Source organism: Cuculus canorus, chromosome 5 (genome assembly GCF_017976375.1).
Source record: "Cuculus canorus isolate bCucCan1 chromosome 5, bCucCan1.pri, whole genome shotgun sequence".
Taxonomy (NCBI): domain Eukaryota; kingdom Metazoa; phylum Chordata; class Aves; order Cuculiformes; family Cuculidae; genus Cuculus; species Cuculus canorus.
In genome coordinates this window covers 48,597,050-48,619,282 of record NC_071405.1, presented here as the reverse complement: position 1 = coordinate 48,619,282, position 22,233 = coordinate 48,597,050, and the positions used below count along the sequence as shown (strand labels likewise).

General features: G+C 40.2%; 1 protein-coding gene across 2 annotated transcripts; it reads right to left on the bottom strand.

Annotated features, from left to right (window-relative positions):
• Positions 1-658: 658 nt before the first annotated feature.
• API5 (apoptosis inhibitor 5) lies at positions 659-17,898 on the bottom strand. 2 transcript variants are annotated; one of them, XM_054066657.1, is made up of 14 exons: positions 17,707-17,897; positions 14,381-14,542; positions 13,402-13,495; positions 12,329-12,394; positions 11,829-11,980; positions 10,344-10,550; positions 9,695-9,799; positions 8,946-9,035; positions 6,648-6,829; positions 6,348-6,441; positions 5,829-5,885; positions 4,872-4,948; positions 4,367-4,503; positions 659-2,738 (listed from the first exon to the last, which is right to left on the bottom strand). In XM_054066657.1, exons 1-14 carry the CDS (start codon positions 17,773-17,775, stop codon positions 2,659-2,661), a joined length of 1,572 nt encoding a protein of 523 aa, XP_053922632.1. In that variant the 5' UTR covers positions 17,776-17,897; the 3' UTR covers positions 659-2,658. The 2 variants fall into 2 exon arrangements, with proteins under 2 accessions (XP_053922632.1, XP_053922631.1); XM_054066656.1 differs by lacking the exon at positions 659-2,738 and adding an exon at positions 2,751-4,062 and having other exon boundaries at positions 17,707-17,898.
• Between the last annotated feature and the right edge of the window lie 4,335 nt (positions 17,899-22,233).

Genomic DNA, 22,233 nt, shown 5'->3' with positions numbered 1-22,233 from the left:
GAGATCTAGAAGCTGCCCAATGCAAACTTCGATCTGTTTGACCTTTCTGAGTTTGCAAGCAAGCTGCAAACAGACAGTCCTGCTTCTTGGGGACAGCAGACTTCCCAGAGCCTGTGAAACACAAAAATTTGCCTGTAACTCAAGCCCATTAATAGAAACAAGAAAAAAGGTTTACAAATGGTGTCAGAGTGGTTAAACTTAATGCAAATGATTCAGTTTTTCTCAGGATGGAGAACGTATTCCAACCAGTGTGATAGTTCCTTACTGCGGCCAGAGTTTTCACATCAAGCATGTTACAGACTTTACAAAAAAACACTAGCGTGCTACTCCAAGCCACTCTTGCTCTATCATAAGACTAATACCTAGAAGGTTGAATAAGGCACAGAATGACTCCTTTTCATAATTCCCAAATATGACATATAGCTTTTGTTCAATATTTAAAATTCCTATCCAAAATTTTGCCTTTGAAAGTTTAATTGCTTAAAAGCTTAAACAGTTAATGCAGTCTTGCTAAGGTCTATTCCTTTATGGCAAACGGCTCAATACATGAATAGCAATCTAAGGCATAAGTCACTGAAACAAAAAGGTACCACAGTACCCTTCTTTCACTAAGCCAACACAAAATGCTGTAGAGTAACTGTGAAACAATGAGCCAAACAAAATTACAAAATGAATTTATTCCAAAAGCGCAAGGGAACATTTACAATTCAACAAGATGGTAAACAGGTCTCCACAAAAACTCACTGCATTAAAATTAAACGTGAAACTGAGGGGGAGAAAAAAGAATCTAACTACTTCGTAGGCCACAAGAACTTTGCACATCACCTCTGAAAAACAGGAGTCCTATGAAGAAAACTCACTCAACATTCAGTGCAGTACCTACTTATTAGTCTAAGTACAAGTTATGTTTATGCTTTGAGATTATACTTTTAAATCCCTCAAAACGCTATTTATGGCCACAAGTGCAAAATGTCTATTTTTTTCACCCAATGGAAGTTTATTACCCAACTACTGCCTATATTCATAGTGGCATTTTGATCTTATGAATTCGTCCTTGAAAGCTCTTTGCCAGGTTTGTTGGTTTTAGAGACAGATTTGAGTTTATCTGCTGGCATGTAATCAGAAATACAAAGTCAGCTCACATGTCCTGGAATGTCCAAAGTTTGCTGCCTACTGCTCCAGAGTTAAGCAAAAATAGACTTCTAATTTAACATTGACAATATCTCTAACTTTGACACAGCTTCGGTATTCTGACCTTATTGCAGTGATAAATATCAAAGAGTGTTAATGAAGACACCTGAGTGAGATTCACAAGCAAATACAAATGGAATTAGGTAGGGAAACATTGCTATCAGCAACTTGTCTGTGTCTGCGAATATCAAATGGCTGGACAAAGCAAAGATAAGAAATAGTCTTCACTCTTCTAAAGCCTAAGCTATTTTACATCAACATGCCCTGGAACACTTACCAAAATTCTTTTCCTCTGTCCCAACTTTTTACTATCTGCTAATTTCTTTTCAATGTTGAATGACCTGAGAAGTAAAAATTTTGAGTGGCAAGAATAAAAAAAAAAAAAAAGCATTGTGCTCTTACATTGTATTTTCTGGGTGTACCAGTAAATAAGAATCCCAAGCTGCTATGGAAAAAAATAGCATGGAATTGTTAACTTTTCCATCTGATTTGAAATACACAGTTGGAATTTTTCAACGTTACTCAAAATACAAATTTATTCATATATTTTTAAATGCAAAGGTACTGGTAAAAAGAAAACCCAACTCAAACCAAATAACGCAGCCCTCAAGTACCAACAAATTGAGAAATCTACAAAACATAGATAAGAGCCAGGCACTGCTATGGTCCAGCTCCAGCCTATGAAGCCAAATCACTGCTTCAGTCTCTACCCATTCTTGGAATAATTCTGCTCATTTATTGTTTTGTTTTTCCTGTTCATTTACTGAAATTTCACGGCATAACTATATGCAATATTCATATTAAACATTAAAAATTAATTTGCAAAACATCACTTCTGCATTACAATGCACGGAGAAGAGTAAGAGGTGCAAACAAAACACCACCACGTTCTCCACATCTCTAAGTAAAAGGACTTATTCATGCTACAAGCAAAATAATTTTTGATCCATGTTGCAAACTTTAAAAAACAGCATGTATTTCATTCAATTCTATTAAAAAAAGTAAATCAAAGCAGATTTAACAGTAGTACTCTTCTCCACATATTGCAAAGTATGGTTACAGATGAGGAAAGGATTACTTCAGCTGCTAAGCTTATCTGACATTTATGTCCTGTCCACTATTTAAATACATAAACTCAATTATATAGTTTCAGTTACGCAGTAGCTGTCAAGATGTAGCTTTTGATAAAACATCTATGCTTTCTTCCAATTTTGAATAAATCCAGAAGACACTTCAAAAATAAGAGCCCAAAACTGCTGACTGTAAGCATCCAAAAATACAGCTGTAGTTTCACTGTGGACAAGTTGTAGTCCGTTAGAAAAGTAGATCATACATATAAAGGTATAAAGAACATTTAAGTCAGTCTCAATGGAAGGCAGTCCTTGAAGGAAATGATACTCCAAGCAAACTTGCTGAGCAGTGCTTTCACTTGAGCCCTTCAGGGCCATGAAAGATCGAGCGGTTTACTCAGTAGATTCTTCCTCGGCTACGACTGCCACGTCCTCCCCAGCCTCTTCCTCGTCCACCCCGGAAACCACCTCTTTGCTCTGAAATAATAGTCAATTCATACAGATTTTATGCTGTACACACGTAAAAATTACAATGCAGTAACTGAGTTATTCAAGACTGATGCAAGTCTCTTAAGGTTAATCCTGCTTATGTACTGTGGTATCTCAGTTACGCTTCAACAGACAACAGATCCCACAAATTGTTAAAGGAGATCAGGAGAACTAAACTCTCTAAAGTAAATGTAGTCTTTCTGCATACTGATACTATTATATACAACTGTCTCGTTATTTTACAACTATATTTGGGCTAATCCATTATCACAGAATTGAAAACCGGTTTGTAAAGAACTTCATTAGGCTACCTATGCTCTTCCTTCTGTCCAATATCGTCATGTTGATCTTAATGTGTTTGACTTGGTCCTAGTGATTTTATAAACAATGGAAAACCATAACTTTGTCAGTCTATCTATTCTTTTCTATCCTTAACATTAGGTTGTCACCAGCATACTTATATTTCTTTTTCTGGGTTGGTATCTTAAGTTTATCCATTTAAAAATCTTAGACATAGATGCATACCCCACAAACTATTTGTATATTATAGACAAACTTTCTTTTCTCTTTTTTAAGAACAAATATGATCACAACAAAAAGCCCGCAAATATTTTGTTAAAGTTTCTTTGGATTTGTTTTAAAATAGATCTAACTCTCATTCCCCTTCCAGACTTTCTCTTCATGTAGTCTTAAAATACAGCTCATCTTAATCTACAAAGAGAACTCTGAGTTTATTTTAAAGAGCAAAAAGATCAGCTACTCAAAGGCCTAAGAATCTCACTAACAAGAAACAGTAGCAAGCAATAAAATATTTTTGGTTGAAATTTTGAGTCCAGAGTACTACAAGCTTATCTTAGGAGATACAGGTGCATCACCTGAGCTCTGCAGTAAGAAATTTGCAGAAAATTTTATGTTTTCCTTTGTTTTACATATAAGACAGTGCTTTATATGAATTTTTCAACCTATGGGCACGTGCAATAACTTGTGGTAGCAGGCTGTGCATTTGACAGATGTAGGACCAATGGGCCTACAGGGAAGACAACAAGAACTGGTTGCTGCTATTGTTGGGGCTATTCATTCAGCCTGCAACTACTCTCACGTTTTGCCCAGAAATATGACTTGCAGAGAGAGAGAGAAAGAGAGAGAGAATACCACTCTGACTGGGAGCAGAAGGACATAACAGAATAAACCTAGCAATTCCCAGAAGTTCTGGATCAGGTCTGCAACATCAGCAACGGCTGTAATAGGAATTCAGCACAGGTCCAGTTGTATGACAGGAGGTGGCCCATCCCTCCCACTTGCAGCAAGCGGTCTGTACAATGGGAAATTTGGGGTGGAAGTGCTGTGCATCATAAATAACACAACAGTTGAATAACTAACTCTATGTATTAAAACACTACTAAAACCAGCTTGCAAATGACATCTAGTTTATAAGCTGGTAACACTCAGACACAGTAGCAGATCAACATCTAGAAAGATACCATTATACACAAAAATTGGTGATAGCACAGTTGATCTTAGAGTAACATGATAGTGAGTTGGCTTAATTTGTTTGTTCCTCCCACCCCAAGACACAACTGTTACTAGACAAAGTTTTTTCAAACTTCATAACTTACCATAAGAAAAACTACCCAGGTTACTGCTGTATTTTCCACTGGGAGGATTATATATTTGCCTGGCATCCCTTTTTGGTCCTGCCGAAGCTTTCTTTGGTGGTGAACTTGACGTTGTATCTTCACTTGCTCTTTTTTGACTGACAGACGAAAAAAATAGATGATTACACCTCTGTAGTGACAAGTAGCAGAATAGCAGTTCAGACTCAAAGATTAACCACTGCAAGTTAGCAGCAGCTAATGAAGATGCCCTAAATAGTAGTTCAAAAGAGGAACTAAACTAGTGTCAAGTCAATTTGGTCTGTTGTACTCCTAAAGCAAGACTAAGATTATCACTCCACAGCCTTAACCTCTTCCAGGATGGGTGTTATTTCTGATGGCTGAACTTTAGCTCATGTGCTGTGTATGTTAATATATCAACAGCTTACGATCCTAATTTTCTTAACAGCAAAAATTAACACCACCATTTTCAAAAAGAAAATTATGAAAAATTATGAAAAATTCTCACCTTGCATCTGCCTTCTGTACTGGTTTCCAAGACAGTGTAACTGTACTTTTATAAGATGGAGGAATGTGGAAGAGATCCTATGCAGGTAAAACCAGACAGTTTATTCACAGTTAAATTCACGTTGATTGCATTAAAAATTTTAGCCACCTACTGAGACTCCAGAATAACAGTTACTTTCCAACAATTTTAAATCCTTTTTGAAGCTCAGTGGCAGGGGGAGAAGGTGTCAGTAGCTAACTGCCTTATCTGGCTGCTGTAGCCCATACACGTTACTAGGAAATTCAAGTGAGTTTTATATTAAGACACAGTGTCTTATACTGACAAAATATGCTTTCTCTCTCTCTCCCTGTGTCCATCAAGGGTCTTATAATGAACTACAATGGCTTCTGCAAGGAGACCTCTGATATCCCTGCTAAAAACCAGGCTTCTCAATACTGCAGGCAAAGTTTCTGGTTTATTGTAGTGACTGAGGGTAACAGACGGGAAGTGAGAGAACAGATGAGATGGTGCTTAGAAGAAATCAGAATGGTTTCAAGGGTTCTGGATGGAAGTACGTTTCTCCAGCTCATTCCTCTAGGACTTTTTTGCAGAAAAAGGTTCTGCACAGCAGCTTGCTTTGCTTCTTCCCTCCTTTACGTCTCCTTGCACCCCCTTCAAACTATTCCTACCTCTCCCTGTCACTGCAGGAAAGGCAAATGACAAGGATAAAAGGCTTGACCAGAATCCAGGCACTTAAAGCAAGGTCTCCTCCTATGGGTCTCAACATCCTATCCCAACAGCAGCAAAGGCTAAGCGGCTTACATAAACAGCAGATCAGAAACAGTAAAGCAGGCTGCAACCCTGAAGGGGCTAAAAATCACTAACTTAACACCACACAACTTAGTCCAAATCTATCCCTTTTTCCTGCACAGGTTACTCTACTGTGTGAATTTACTCCTTCATAATGTGAGGACTTACCTTGATTAAAACATTAATGTTATTGGTTATTTTCAAGGCAACCACTTTAATCTTGTTCTGTAAAAAAAGAAACACCACCGAACACTTCTTCAATTAGCTTTAAATGATGCCAACTTCATTTAAAGAAGTCTTAACATTAAACTGACTGCTTTTCTAGTGAATTGCTATAGTAATACTGAAAGGTGTGCACACTTCCGAGTTTTCATTACAATTATTTTTAGGCTTCTTGCACTTTTACATTAACTAGTTGCTTGTAACGTTCCAGTATACTTCCTGCTAGAATCTTTTCCCAATATATGAAAATTTCCCCTTCAAAACAAAACCCAGATCAAAGTTAAGCGAAATACATGTCAATCCAGAGAGCAGCTAACAGTAGAAAGATAAAGATCTTAGCTTGCAAAATGCAGCATCAGGTAAGATGCAGTTACAATAGATGTTAGTAGTTAGTCCATTAATTTGTGCTGATGGTTATTTCAGTAGGCTCAATTAGAAACCCAAGAATTCCAGAACAATACTTACTTCCTCTGTTTTCAAGGCTTCGCCTGTTTTTCCCTGAAGTGCTAGACGGAGCTGCCGAATATACACCTGCAACCCTCGAGCAAAATACTGTAGCCTAAAAAATTTAAAAGCAACCTGTTAATGAATTTTACATATTTCCACAAAATAAAAGCATAAGCAAAGGGAAGCTGTAATCTCATTTTTTTTCCCCCTCTTAGGAAGAGTGCTCAAACTAAGCCTTCCATTAATCTGATTTGTGCTCCTTTAGCATACAGGCAATAACAATTCACGCTTTCTAACAGAACTCTAACACTTGATTACCTGATTTTGAAGTCTTTCAACTTCTCTGCATCCAGCTTGGCTGTGAGGAAATCTGGAAGTTTACGACCCAGCTGATGGAAGCTATACAATAAACACTCCACATAACTGAATTGCAACTTGGGCTCTTCGTTACCAGCATTTTCCCCATTCTCTGCTTCCTCTGGAGGAAGTGGCATATACTCCTAATGAACAGAAAGGAAAAAACCACATGAGACATTTATGCAGACTGACCATTCTTTTGCAGTTTCTGAACTGGAGGGCTTATTTATGCTAACAATTTAAGAAGTGCCCTCTCTATCCCTATATTAATGTGATGAACTGCTGCACGAAGTCCTGGTGCACATGGTTTGCCTACACTTAGGCAACTTGAAACCACTGACAAAGAAGAAATACTACGGTAGTACTGTGACCACAGGAAGCAACAATGTACTGCACCAATGCTTCTGAAACGGTATTTGCTTATCAGAGCAGATATAGCTTTTAATGTGATCAACATGAGTCCCCCATGACTATAAAATTTAAATAGAACAAACCCACAAGTTTACTGGATTAAAAACACAACGCAGCAATCAGCTCTCTGTATCTACAAAGGCTTTGAATTGCAAAGTGATGTTTGACCTTATGCCATGGACCGACCTATCTTTGAAATAAAAACATAGAATTATTTACGTTGGAAAAGACCCTTAAGGTCATCAAGTCCAACCACAAACCTAACACTGCAAAGTCCACCCTTAAACCTTGTCTCTAAGCATCACATCAGCATGTCTTTTAAATCCCAGGGATGGTGACTCCTCCACTTCCCTGGGCAGCCTGTTCCAATGGCTGACGACCCTTTCAATGAACAATTTTTTCCTAATATCCAGTCTAAATCCTGCCTGTTGCAACTTGAGGCCATCTTGGGTACTCCAAAAACAACTGGTCTGATTACTGAAGACCGAGACAAAAAAGGCACGAAGTACCTGAGGCTTTTTCTTGTCCTTTGTCACTATGTTTCCCCTGGCATCCACTAAAGGATGGAGATTCTCCTTAGCCCTCCTTTTCCTACTCATACATTTACAGAAACACTTCTTGGTGTCCTTTACCTGAATAGCCAGATTAAGTTCCAGTTGGGCTTTGGCCCTTCTAATTTTCTCCTTGCATAACCTCATGTCATCCTTGTAGTCCTCCTAAGTTGCCTGCTCCTTCTTCCAAAGGTCATAAACTCTTTTTTCTCCCCTTTAGTTTCAGCCAAAGCTCTCCGTTCAGCCAGGCTCGTCCTCCTCCCTGCTAGCCTGTCTTTCAGCATCTGGGGACAACCGGCTCCTGCACCTGCATCATTAAGATTTCCTTCATGAAGAATGCCCAGCCTCCCTGGACACCCTTTCCCTTCAGAACTGCCTCCCAGGGAACTCAATCCATGTCTCCTGAAGAGGCTAAAGTCTGCTCTCCAGCAGCTGGCAGTTCTCCAGAAGGTGGCAGTTTCGCTGACTGCCCTCCTCAGTTCTCAAAGAATCAAAAATTCTACAATTTCATGATTGCTATACACCCAAGGCATCACATCACATCCAACCAAGGCATCACCCAGAAGTCCTTCTCTGTTTATGCACATCAAGTCCAACGGGGCACCACCCCCAGCTGGCTCACTCACCAGCTGTGTCAGGAAATTACCTCCCAGGCACTCTAGGAACCTGCTAGAGTGTTTCATCTCTGCTGTATTGTATTTCAAGCAGATATCTGCTGGATTCAAGTCCCCCATGAGAACAAGGACTAGTGATTGTGAGACTTCTTACCAACTGCTTACAGAGTATTTCATCTGCCTATTCATCATGGTTTGGTGGTCTGTAACAGACTCCCATCATGATATCTGCCTTGCTGGCCTTCCTCCCAATTCTTATCCGTAAACACTCAATCCTATTGTCATCATCATTAAGCTCTAGACAATCAACCCCCTCCTCAACGCACCGGGCTATGCCACCGCCTCTCCTTCCTTGCCTATCCCTTCTGCAGAATTTGTAGTTGCCCACTGCAACACTCCAGCTGTGCCAGTTGTCCCACTGAGTTTCCATGATGGCAACTATATGGATGTTTTCCTGCTGCACAATGGCTTCCAGCTCCTCCTGTTTGTTGCCCATACTGTACGCACTGGTGTAGATACACTTCATTTGGGCTAATGATCTCACCACCTTTTTAGGGGGCAAAGCCCTAATCATTAAGACACTTCCGAAAAAGGATAAATAGGTTAATAAATAAAAATAACTTGTTTTTGACGAAAACTTTTCAAGAAATGTTTTACATAAGTAAAAATTGAGTTAGTCTTACCAGTAACTTATCAAACAGCTTCTTCAAATTTGATTCAAGCTTTTCCATATCGCCACAAAATGAACTCATTTCAGCAAGAAGCTTCAAAACCTATACATAAGGATAGCCAGGTTTTTGTATGTTAACTTAAAAGTACAAAGGCTTAACTTTCAACCTAAAAGTGGTTCTCATATCATTATGGCTGGCACAGTACAGGTCAGCTATTACAACTAAGCCCCTCCTAAACATCTGTTTTTCAGGCTCTCAAACAAAAAGGCAGGTTTGTGTGTCTAATCCCAACAAGCAGCTTTAGTTAACAAGTAAACAAAACTCCATTTCCCATGTCTGCAGCACAGCTCACCTTCAAAATAAGATTGAGAGAGATCTACCTGCAGCTGCAGCACTAATTGATGTTAAGCAAAATTACAGATATTAAGCCACTCCCTTAGGAGGCTAAATTAGCACTCATACCAATCATCTCAGTAAATGCTATGTGCTTAAAAAAATTGATAGTAATGTAAAAATGATTACATTGATCTCCTTATTCTAGTCTTGCCTCAAAAGCAAGGACAAATTACATATGCTTTAAAAGGCAATGCTCAGTCATGCCTCAATATAGCAAACACTATTTTTTCTAGTGTAGCTATAGTTTTCCTCCAAGCCGAGAACTGAAAACCACTTAAGAAAGGAGTTTGCAGTTTTTAAAATAGCTATCTTTATCTAAGATGCTTATTTTATATGATTTGAAAGACAATGTAGCTTCGGCTTACCTCTAACTGGATATCAAGACCTTCCACTGGAGTAGTCAAGGAACTCAGGTTTGGCAGAACATGCTCACAGAAGTAAGTGACAAATTTTGTGGAATGAACATTTTTCTGCAAAAGATACCACACATGACTCAGGCTACTCTTTGAGTCTGAAGGAGTTAATTGTTTTCCCCCCATCAGTCTGCCACCCTTATAAATGCCTACTACACAGCTATGCCTTAAAGCTTTATTAAACTTCCCCTTAACTCCTAAAACAGGGAGACCCTTCCACGTAGCTTAAACTCAAGAGGCTGTCTGCAACAAGGGCTGAAAAGATTGCCTAAAACACAGGAATAGGCCTTTAAGTGCTGCAATTGCCTGGCACTTGACTTGAAATAATCCAACTCATACACGTACAAACCTAATGTAAAAATCTTGTCATAATTCATTGTCATGTTTTAAATTGGAAAGCAAATGTCAAAAAGCAGCGAATAACACAAAAGCTCTTTGTATCTGGAGGCTTTAAGGATATTTTCCAACATTCCAATACGTTAGAAGCCAAAGGTGGAAAAGTACCAATATGTTGTCATTCTAACATAATAATTCAGAACACCAAAAAGAAGCTATAGCCATTAAATTTCCACACTATTTCTCATGCAAAGCAAATACATACTGAGAAGAGTGGCACTGCCTGTCGAGTGCACTGCAGAAGTCTGTCCACACAATCCGGATCAGATGGATTGAATGTTTGTTCCAAGTCAGCTTGTTCGGCTACCAGCTCCACTAGTTGTTGCCTCCCACTTACTGTCTGTAAGCTTTTTAATCCTGACAATATTTTCATGAATAGAACAAATTCTTCACCCGTCACATCTTCCAGCACCTGAAGAGAACACCAGAAAACGTATTTCTGTGGTGGTAATTTGCAAACTTCCAAGTCAAGCCTACTTGATTTGAAAAAGTAAAGTATGGAAATACTAACCATTTAAATGTAGCTTCTAGTTATTTAAAAACACAAGTTTAAAGGAACACATGAAAACATGCAGTCTAATTGTATGCATCTCCAAATTAAAATAACTGCCATCAAGTTCTGCATAGGAAATATTCTTCAACTCTAACCTTAGGAACAAATTTCTCATATAACAAAATTGTATGCTTCAGGCAGAATAAACGTTAAATGAGTTAACAATGTTAAATCTACTCATTACTGACTGTTTTAATACTTTTCCTCTCTTTCTCAGCTTGAGGAATGCATAGAATCTCATGAAGTTCAAAGACAGAGACAAATGCAAAGTCCTGCGCTTGGGATGAACTAACTTCCCTGCATCAACACATGGTGGGGACTGACTTGCTGGGCAACCACTCTGCTGAAAAGGCCCTGAGGGTTCTGGGGACCACTAGGCTAAAGTGTCAGCAGCATTCCTTAGCGTCTGTGCTGTGACAAGGGCATAGCCAGCAGACTGAGGGAAGAAAAGGGAATAAGGATTCCCTTTTGTTATGCCCTCATTAGACCAAATCTGGAATACTGCACCTCATATTGGTTCCTCCCGTATGAGCAAATTATTGATAAGCTTTAGAAAGCCCTGTCTGTGACCTGTGAGGAGAATCTAAGGGAAGTGATATTGTCAGCCTGAAAGAAAAAAGTCATAACGGGGGGTGGCAACCTAACAGATCTTCCAATACTTAACAAGTCATCAAGAGCAGGAGCCTTGGGTAGAGACCCAAGGACACAGTGAGAATGAGACAATTATAAAAACCGAAATGGAGGTTCCAACTGGATAAATTAAGAAAAAATAATGTTGAGAACAATTAAACATGGGAACTGGTTGCCCAGACAGTATGGAAAAACTCCGTCCTTAAAGGTTTCAAAACCCAACTGGACAAAGCACTAAGAAATCTGATCTGAATTCAGCTGAGCATGATTCACTAAGCTGATCAATCATCGTAATAAAAGTTGCTCTTACAAAATGAGAAGAGCCTAGCATTACTTTAACATTCCCACAAAAAAAATGCTGCAAAGGTCAGATTGTACCAGAATAGGGTAACTAGAAGACCAGATTTGTACTCTACATGTGGTTTAAACAAACAGACCACCAAATCAATGCCAGTGATAAGGGATGGCTTTATGGTACTCAAGCTTATAGTGAAGTAAGTAACTCACCTTCTTTGATTCAGTCAATATGAACTCCTCTACCTCCTTCGTCATCACATCCTCAGGCAGTGTTTTCAGTTTTGTAGACAGGAACTTGATGGCTCGCTCTCTCACAATATCCTCTCCCTGAAGAATTTGACTGAACAAGCCTCCCAAAGTCCCTGAATGAAGAATCAGTCATGTAACGCAAATTATTTTAGAAGTAACATTCAATGCAGAATAAGGAAGTTTCCTCCAGTAAGACCCTGTGATACATCTTAAAATAACCACTATACTAACTTTTAAGAAAAACCACAACTTTCATATAGCTTGAAATAAGAATCCACATTCTTTTATTGATCTGTCTAATTCAGACCAACAATTATCGAAAAGTTCAATATCGTTTCTAAAACCAAACAATGAGTGTGCGTCTCTAACTTTTGCATTGTACTAAGAGGATAAAAATTCAGTCCTCCTTGCATTCTGGGAAGAATTAATAAAATACAGTTATAGAGAAATGTGTCCTTTACCTTTAGCATCCATCTTAAATATACTGAGCAAAGCATTGTTCACCAAATTGAATTCCGCAGAATCATCTGGAGAGAGAAAAAAACTGATATGTATATCCTTGAAATGCAAACATAAGAGCAGAAGATTTCTGCTATCATAAGAAGGAAGATTTCTGATATCATAGGAGTAGTATTCTACCCTCACCATTTACTTATTAAAAATACAACTTTCATTTCTAATGACTACTAGACTGAAGAAGTAGAAAGACAAAATTATGAAAACTGGAAGCAAAACAAAAAGCTATTTGCCACTACAGACTCCCTGCCAATACTTTAACATTACAAACTTGATAGGACCGAAAACTTGAAAGGAAGTTATTTAATATATCAAGTCATTTTAAGGAACAGCTGAATAAACAACCTTACTTTTGCTAAATTAAGGTACAATAAATAGTTATATTGTTTAAACTCTTAAGTAATCTACAATATTTTGGTGGGAGAAACAATTTTTCTCTTGAACTAAATGGAGAAATGGACTTAATAATGAATTTTTTAACACAATCTTGAACATCTAATATTTGGCACTCAACAACCTACTAAGATTAAAATATACATATGGCATATTAAATTCTGAATTAAATATTTTGTACCAAAAATGCATTGTATGGAAGAAAATGCCTTCAGGACTTTTTAAAGTTCTTGAGCACCTGGATTAGAAATCCAGTAAGTCTTTTTCAGAAGGCAAACTGCTGCAGACCACAATAGGAGAATTTTTTTTTGTTTCCCAACTCCCCCCCGCTTTTTCCACAGATACTTTCAGAGAACTTGAATGAAAAAAAAAAAAAAGTTGTATTTAACAGAAAGATTTTCAGTTTACATTAGGATAATTAGCAACCTTTCAGCAGAAGCAGCAGCACAACCACACAGCAAATACAAACCAGGGGAAATGAGCACAAGCAGGACATGAATGGCACTGGAGCAGACTCCTTTGTGACAAATTATGAATCAACAGAAAATGTTTTACAGAACAGAACTGTATACATTTTCAGGTATGACACAAGGAGAGTGGCTAGATAACTACCACTGTCTACTACCTGACTGTAGAAGCTGGGTCAGTATGTCTGCTACCCGAGGAAGATTATCTCCAGTGGCAAACTGAGGCAATTCCTTGATTGCTTGTCGCCGGATCTGCCAAAATTTTCAGCATTGTAGAAATAAAAAAATTTAAGTAATTACAAAAAGTAACCAAACAACAAAGCAGGCAATTCAGCTACAAAAACTTGGCAGAAAAAAAAATCAGCCAAATATGAGAAAATGGCCACATATCCTTTTAACATGAGTATCATATTCTGAAAGTCATGTTCGTGCTTCAGACTTTAATGGCAGTCCAAACTTTGTATTTGCTATGAAACTATTGTGACGTATTTATGAAGAAGATAATCTATTTTTCTTAGATCTAAGCTGCACTAAAAAACCCCAATTCAAACAGCACCTCCATTCACAAAATCATTACTGTGATCAACAAAACAAAGGGTTGGAATCTGTGTTACTATGAGGTCGCATTTGCTAACAGAGAGGACAATTTTACAGCTGTGCACAGGGCAGAGAAACTTTAGGTTTTGTTCCAGCATTGAAAAAAGACCTTGAATGATCTGCCCAAATAATTTAAAATCTGATAACCAAAGATGCTTCAAAGGTATAGCTTCTATCAGCACCACAGAAGCAGCACAAAACATCTCAGGACTGCTGCAAGAATAATACATTCAGAATCACATCCCCATGGTTCTGAGGTGCAAATAAAATTTTCTTGCCTCCCAGGATTTCCTATAACCCATTACCACAAAGTGCTTTTTGAAAGGAAAAACTGTAAATAGATATTCAAATAAACTGTATGTAAGTTTCTTTCTACAGATTTATCCCTTTGATCAATGATGGGAGTGAAAAAAAAAAAAAAGAAACCTGAGGTATCTTCCCATCACACAATTATCACAAGAATACAATTGTATTCTTAAGTTTTCCAAAGACAAACTATAAATTCAAGATATCAACTTGCTACAAGGTTCTTATTCTTACAGAAACATCTTCGTCCTCACAGAGGTCCAACTGGGCATTGATAGCTGAGTCAGCTAGATCAGGAAAATGCTTGAAGAACTTAGGAATAAACTGGGCTGCAAGTCTCTTCTCCTTGGCACCTCCTTTCACACCATCCAAAATAGCCTGGTAAGCATCCTTATGCTGAAAGAGTTAAAACAGAACACATAAATAGAAAAATCCTGGGGTATTCTCAGGACAAGGGAAGGATTTTTTTTTTTCTCATTCACTTCAGCTATTTAAGTGAACTATATAATACAACCTTCATATAAATAAAGAAATTTCTCTGTCAGACCAATTTAACCACGCCAATTTAGTAAAATTTGCCTCTATTGACTGTGTTTTTACTGTTATTCTGGTTCCTCTTGTCTGTTCAAACTGCCAGCCCTCAGGCTAACAGTTCTTGTATACCACTTGTGATTACATCAGTGAAGACTCAAGGAATCATATTATGATTCACAGCAATCAACTTCACTGAACTTGGGCAATTTTTCAAGGAGTTTCTACTTCCTGTCTGTTCTACTGTCTCTCAAGCACAGGTTACCTCCCAATATGGATGGATCACAAACTATTTTTAATGAATACTGTGCTAAAGCATCTTTGGTATCTATACAAGCAGTTCATTTAATCAGAGATAAAACATAGTTCTTGAAAAATCTGTTCATAGAGACTAGATACAAAACCCCAGAAATCTCCAACTGAAATAAACACTTCAGCAACAGAGCTGCTCCAACTAGAATAGCACTGGTGTTCCTGTCTTTTTGCCCACAGGACTGAAACTTTAGAATAAAACAAAGTCACAAACATCATCACCCCTACTCCACATAAAAGTTCACCCACAGCAAATAAAGATACTAATTTATAAAGCAGCATGCTGCATCAATTCCCTCTAAAGTAAGCTGTATTTTAACATATACCACCAATGCTCCTTAAACACTCCCTACACCTTGCCGATAGCTCTCCATGTTGCCAAGTTCTGAACTGGATTGGGGGACTGATCGGAAGAAAAATAAGCAAGGGAAAATATGGTTGCTTCTCAGCTGATCCACACCCCTATCTGGTTTGCTCTGTAGCTGTGACGACACAGTGCACTCAACAACAAAAGTAGGAACAAGCCAATGCAAAATAACAATGGAACACACACTGTTACAGTCACAGGTTCTCAGTCTGCACATGAAGAACAACTTTTTTTGTGAAACGAGTTACTTGAACTTAATAAATATTAACATAAACATTCATACAGCAACAACAGAGTAGCTTGTATTGCACGAATTTGCGTTACTGCATGCTAGCTACTCCCATCATTTAGGCAAAACAGTTCAGGTAGAAGTTTGTTACACCCTGCACCTGGCAGCACTGAATGCTCCAAGAATAAAAAGCCACCAAACGCAGAAGCAGCATGATCAGTTTTACACATTTTCTCCCAATCTGTAGCACAGGAATGTCCTAAGGCAGACACAGTGCCCAGAACTTTATTTTCAATAAATATCAACTGACCACCCATTCATTAATTTCTCTAGGTTAGTTCTTGAATCAATTCATACTTCATTATGCCCTGCGACAAGTTTCTCAACATGCTATGGAAAAAAGTTTGTCTTCCTCTTTACTTTAAGCCTGCTTCCCAACAGTTTTTTTTTTCCAAGTTCTCACCTTCATTCCACTCATGAGGTACACTCATCATATCTGAGCCCCTTTCTCAATTGAAACACTCTTTTACAAGCTCAATATTTCCGGTCTTTCAAATGATTTCTCTTAATATCATATTTCTGGTTGTCCCCTTGCTCTTCTCCTCATGTTCAAAGCTTCTTTTTTTTGAGACAAGGTTATGGTGAGTTTTTGTAGTGAGAGATCATATTCATAAGGTTGTTATGAGATAAAATGGTCAGTGGGATAAAACTGATAAGTAAGGAACAATTACTCATGGCTTCTCAGAATATAAAAATTGCAGATATCAAATTATAAAGATATCAAGATTATAAAATTACTAGATCAAAGGAGAAAACTCTTTCACAAAGGTTAATGAAGTAATGGAACATCTTGCCACAGAACGTTTGCATGCCAGAAATATGATCAGTTAAAAAAAGCACTAGAAAGGTTTACTGAAGGAAGTCCAGCAAGATCTACTAATTACGAAGACACTATATCTGGCTTTGGAAGCCCACAAGCTGTAGAGAAGAAAAGCTGGGAAAGTATATTAGGAATCACCATTCTATACTTAGCCTTGAAGGTTCTTCCCTGTCACAGGGTCTTCCTTAACTATCCTGGAGTTTGTTTTACGAAAGGTAGCCATTCCTATCTTACAAAGGCTACTCTTAATAGTGAAAATGAACATGGACTATAGATTCATAAAATGGCATAGTAATAACATCTGTTTTATTCTGTATCTCTCCCTATAATTCCCAACATTTTAGTTACATTTTTTGGTTGGCTCTGAGATGATGTTTTTGTTGGACTTACTGCAATGATGCTTTGTTTCACTAGGGCACAGCAGCACAAGCAACCAGAACGGACTTGAGTTAAAGAGGAAAAAAAACCACTAACCCATCACTATATTATTTGTTCCCTTAACTTTCCAAAGTTTAAAATCTACTTTTTTTAGTTTAAGATCTACTGCTAGGTAGGTACGTGCAAATCTACCTTCTTACTTACATACATTAAGACAAAAAGAAAAATAAACCCGCTGTCTTCTCAGGCAGCCATTCAGCAATATGTGAGCCTAATGCAACAAAAAACCTAGTTTAAATCAACCATAATATCTTGTATTGGTAATACACTAAGCCATCCTCTTCTTTTAATAATTACGTAATGATAAAAAAACCAGGCGATTTTGCCAGGATTTTATAGGTAAAAAACTCCATTATCCGTAAGAATGGAACTTCCATTCTTGCATTAAGGCAAAAAAAAAAAAAAAAAAAAAAAAAACCAAAAAAACAAACAAGGCGCTAGGCCGTTAACAAAACATAATTGACTTCACCTTCCCCCAACAATTCAGTTTCTTTCGGAGCCTTTTAGCTAAAAACCCTGCCAGAATCTTGCTTTGCCCGGACACGCACCGGACTGGAGCTGGTTGAGCCCCAGGGCCATCTTTTAAGGCCCGAGTTTTGCCCGGCGCGCAACGCGGGTCGAATTGCACGCACCACCTCTCTCCTAACAGCGCACAGCGCGGGAGGAGGACTCTGCGAAAGCGACGAACTCTTCCCGAGCTGCAGGCGGGACGATGATGTGTGCCCGTTCCCCCTCCCCGTGAGAGACCCCGCACCGCGGCCTCCCCAGGCCCCGCCGGGCCCCGCAGGCCGCGCCGCGCCCACCTGGCCCGCCGTCTCGGTGGCGTCCGCCAGAATCCCGTAGTTACGGTAGAGCTCCTCCACGGTGGGCATGCTGCAGCGAAGAACGGGCGCGACCCGCCGCCAACACCAACACTCACGACGACGTCGACACCGACTCCGACTCCGCTGCAGCTATGCCACCAACAAGGGGCCGTCCAGAGCGGCCGCCCCGCGGGCAGCGCCCCCCGCCGCCCGGCGGGGGAACCGCGGGCAGCGCCCCCTGCCGCCCGGCGGGGGAACCGCGGTCCGGGCTGCGGGCGGGGCGGTGCCTGCGTGCTCCCCTCCATGCAGTACGATGGCGTGGGAATGAGAGCAAGCGGCTGGTCTGTGGGAACAAGAGTCATAGAACCACCAGGTTGGAAAAGACCTCTTGGACCATGGAGTCCAACTATTCCTGTCTGCCAATAAACCATGTCCCTGAACACCTCATCTACCCTTCTAGATAGACACCATCTATCAGGTGTCTTTTAAACACCTCCAGGAATGGTGACTCAGCCACCTCCCTGGGCAGTCTCTGCCAGTGCCCAGTGACCCTTTCTGTGAAATTTTTTTTCATGATGTCCAGCCTGAGCCTCCCCTGGCACAGTTTGAGGCCATTCCCCCTTGTCCTGTCCCCTGTCACTTGGGAGAAAAGGCCAGCTCCCTCCTCTCCTCCTCTCCTCTTCATTGCTCTTCTCTGGACACGCTCCAGAGCCTCAACATCCTTCTTGTGGTGAGGGGCCCAGAACTGAACACAGTACTCAAGGTGTGGTCTCACCAGTGCCGAGTACAGAGGGAGAATCACCTCCCTGGACCTGCTGGTCACACTGTTTCTGATACAAGCCAAGATGCCATTGGCCTTCTTGGCCACCTGGGCACACTGCTGGCTCATGTTCAGTCGACTGTCAAGCATTACCTCCAGGTCCTTCTCCTCTGTACAGCTCTCCAGACACTCTTCCCCCAGTCTGTAGCACTGCATAGGGTTGTTGTGCCCCAAGTGCAGGACCCAGCGCTTGGCCTTGTTGAACCTCATGCCATTGGCCTCAGCCCAGCGGTCCAGCCTGTTAAGATCTCTTTACAGAGCCTCCCTACCCTCCAGCAGATCCACACTTCTACCCAGCTTAGTGTCATCCGCAAACTTGCTGAGAGTGCACTCAATGCCTTCATCCAGGTCACTGATAAAGACATTGAACAGGGCTGGACCCAGTACCGATCCCTGAGGAATCCCACTTGTGACTGGCCTCCAGCTGGAGTTAACTCCATTGACCACCACTCTCTGGGCCGGGCCATCCAACCAGTTTTCAACCCAGGAGAGTGAGCGCCCATCCAGGCCAGAGGCTGACAGTTTTTGAAGCAGAATGCTGTGAGAAACTGTGTCAAAGGCTTTACCGAAGTCCAAGAAGACTACATCCACAGCCTTTCCCCCATCCATTAGTCTAGTCATTTTGTCATAGAAGGTGATCAGGTTAGTTTGGCAAGATCTGCCTTTTGTAAACCCATGTTGACTGGGCCTGATCACCTGTTTCTCTTGCATGTGCTTCATGATAGCACTCAAGATTACCTGTTCCATGACTTTCCCTGGCACTGAGGTGAGACTGACAGGCCTCTAGTTCCCTGGATCCTCCCTGCAACCCTTCTTGTAGATGGGCACAACATTAGCCAGCCTCCAGTCTAGTGGAACTTCCCCAGTCAGCCAGGACCATGGGAAGATGATGGAAGGGGGTTTGGAAAGGACATCTACCAGCTCCTTCAATACTCTTGGGTGGATCCCATCCGGCCCCATAGACTTGTGGGTGTCTAGGTGGGCAAGCAAGTCTCTAACCTCCTCCTCTTGGATCATGGGAGCCTCATTCTGCTCCTCTAACTCCTGGGTTCATACACAGAGGGAACAACTTTCCTTGCTATTAAAGACTGAGGCAAAGAAGGCATTAAGTACCTCAGCCTTGTCCTTATCCCCTGTCACTGTTGTTCCTTCTGCATCCAATAGGGACTGAATATTCTCCCTAGTCCTCCTTTTCTTGTTGATGTATTTGTAGAAAGATTTTTTATTATCTTTCACATGTGCCACATCCTTTACCTTTTACATCCTTGCTTTCTCACCCTGGCTTTTCTTCACGCTCCTCACTTTCCTGGCCTCTCTTTTCCCTCCATTACTTGTTTCTGTACTGCTTTTTGACTCTTGTATACAAAAACTGCGTGACGTACTGGAAGCATCTGTCATATGCAGAGCTCCTGGTGCAAGGTGGAGAGGGTTTGCTATGATTTGGTGACTTTCATCTTCTCCTGCAGAAAATGCCCGCTAATTCAAGCATATACAAACCAGAGTATCTGCAACTGATGTCAGTGGAAGCAGCACATGCACAGTAGGCTCAAATGACCTACATATAAATTGTGGCAAAAAATAAAAGGCTGTAGCAGTGTTTTCCCCTCATTACAAGATGCTTTAGCATCCTGCTGATTTCACAGGCACTTAAAATGAAAGAGGATTCCCCTCACGTCAGCCTGGGGCTGAGCTCAGTGAAATGTCTGCAGGTGGATTCGTGTGGTTCGTGCATGGTCCGACAGGGTCTGCAGGTGTGTAAGCCTGCAGCTGCTGTCAGATCCAGGAGAGCACTAACCATGGTCTCACCCTTGGTGTGCTTGTGACCATTGCATTTATGCAAAGTAGTCTTGAAAGAATGTATTGTTTAATCTTATTAGTGGGAACACAAGGTAACACAAGAGAAAAAGCATTTTTTATGCATCCAAAGAGCTGCATGCATGACTAACTTACTTGAACCTCTCATTTTCTAGGAAGGGGCAGCTTCCTCTAGCAGTGTGGCGGATATTAACAGACATCGATCTCTTGCCCTCCAGCATCTTCCAGGCAACATCACATCTGAATACAGATTTTAAAACTCCTTATAATCATCTTTATCGGCACTGCCCGAGTAAGATTTTACAACTTGGTCAGAAAGTAGGAAAGATGAACATCCTTTAATTGCTTTTTAACTCCTCTGAAATGTTTACAGAGATAGAGGTGCCTTTTTATCTCCTTTTCTTGTTTGTTTCCTCAACTTCAAGCTATAAAACTGTGATTACATTCTATAACAAACCTTGATAATGGGATAAATATGTGGCATTTATACATTACCGTTTGAGAACTGTGGAGAAAAAAAGAATCCTAGAATATCGTGAGTTGGAAGGGTCCCACGAGGATCATTGAGTCCAACTCATGTCCCTGCATAGGACAACCCCAAATGCACGCCATGCGTCGGAGGGTGTTGTCCAAATGCTTCTTGAATATTGTCAGAGTGGAGAACAGGAAAAAAAAAAGTTGAGAAGTAGACATGAATGACAGTGGGTGTGAAAGGTGTGGTGTGCCTTCTGGGAAGGACTGGTACTCCATGACAGAGCAGAACAGGCACCTGAGATACCAGAGAGTGGTAGGAAAGGAAGGTGAACTCAACTGTTGGACTTTGGCTGCATTACAGGGAGATTAATGGGTGGGGTGGTAAGCAATTTCAAAATACTACAACAACATTATGCATTTTGTTATATCTAAGTATATATGCACAATTTTAATCATGCTTATATAAGTTTTATCATAATACATATTATATGTTTTGGAATTATACTATATTAGCTTCTTTGGCAATGGTACCTTCAGTCACGCATCATCTTTCTAACAGAGAACACACAAAATAAAAAGGGGTATTCAGAGCCACATTAAGAAAGCACTTTCTCTAGGGTTTGTTCTAGTTCTGTTCCTTGATCTTCCATGTGTTGTATTTTGGGCTTTTTTTCCCCATAACCTCCTTCCTTGTTGCTTTACATCATTCTTCTCTTTGTTTATTCCTTACAACAATTTCCATCTCCCAGTCTTTGATTTTTACCTTGCTCATTGTCCTAGTTTGGGCTAGGATAAAGTCAATTTTCTTTTCAGTAACTGCAGAAGTTTGAGTTCAGTGTGAGAATATTGTTGATAGCATCCATTATTTACAGTTGTTACTAGTTAATGTTCATGCTTGGCTGGGACAGAATGAATTTTCTTCTCAGTAACTGCTGTTTCTCTAGATTTTAATATGAGAAGAATACTGAAAAATAACATGTTTTGGATTGTTGTCAAGGAAACTAAGGGCTTCCTTAGTTTCCCATGCTTGACAAGTGGGCACGTCTATAAAGCTGGGAGGAGTAGAGCCATGACAGCTGGACCAAACTGCCCAAGGGAAGTATTCTGTATCATGAATGTCACGCTTTGTATAGAAGCAGGAAGTTTTCTGGGGATGGCCCTTTCTCTTCTCAATGTCTGCCATCCCTTGGGGTCCTGCTCACCCTCAGTGCATCTTGGTGTCCTGTTTCTTGTGCTCTGAGTCCACTCTGCAATTTCTCTGCGTTGACTGCAACCTCCATGCCCACTAGAACTGCTGTGCTCGCAGTGTTCACCATCTGGCATCCACTGCTGGGAGCGCGCATTCTGTGATCACTAATTGGAACAGATGAATATTGTATTGTTTATTATTGTTGTTGTTATTATTATTACTACTACTA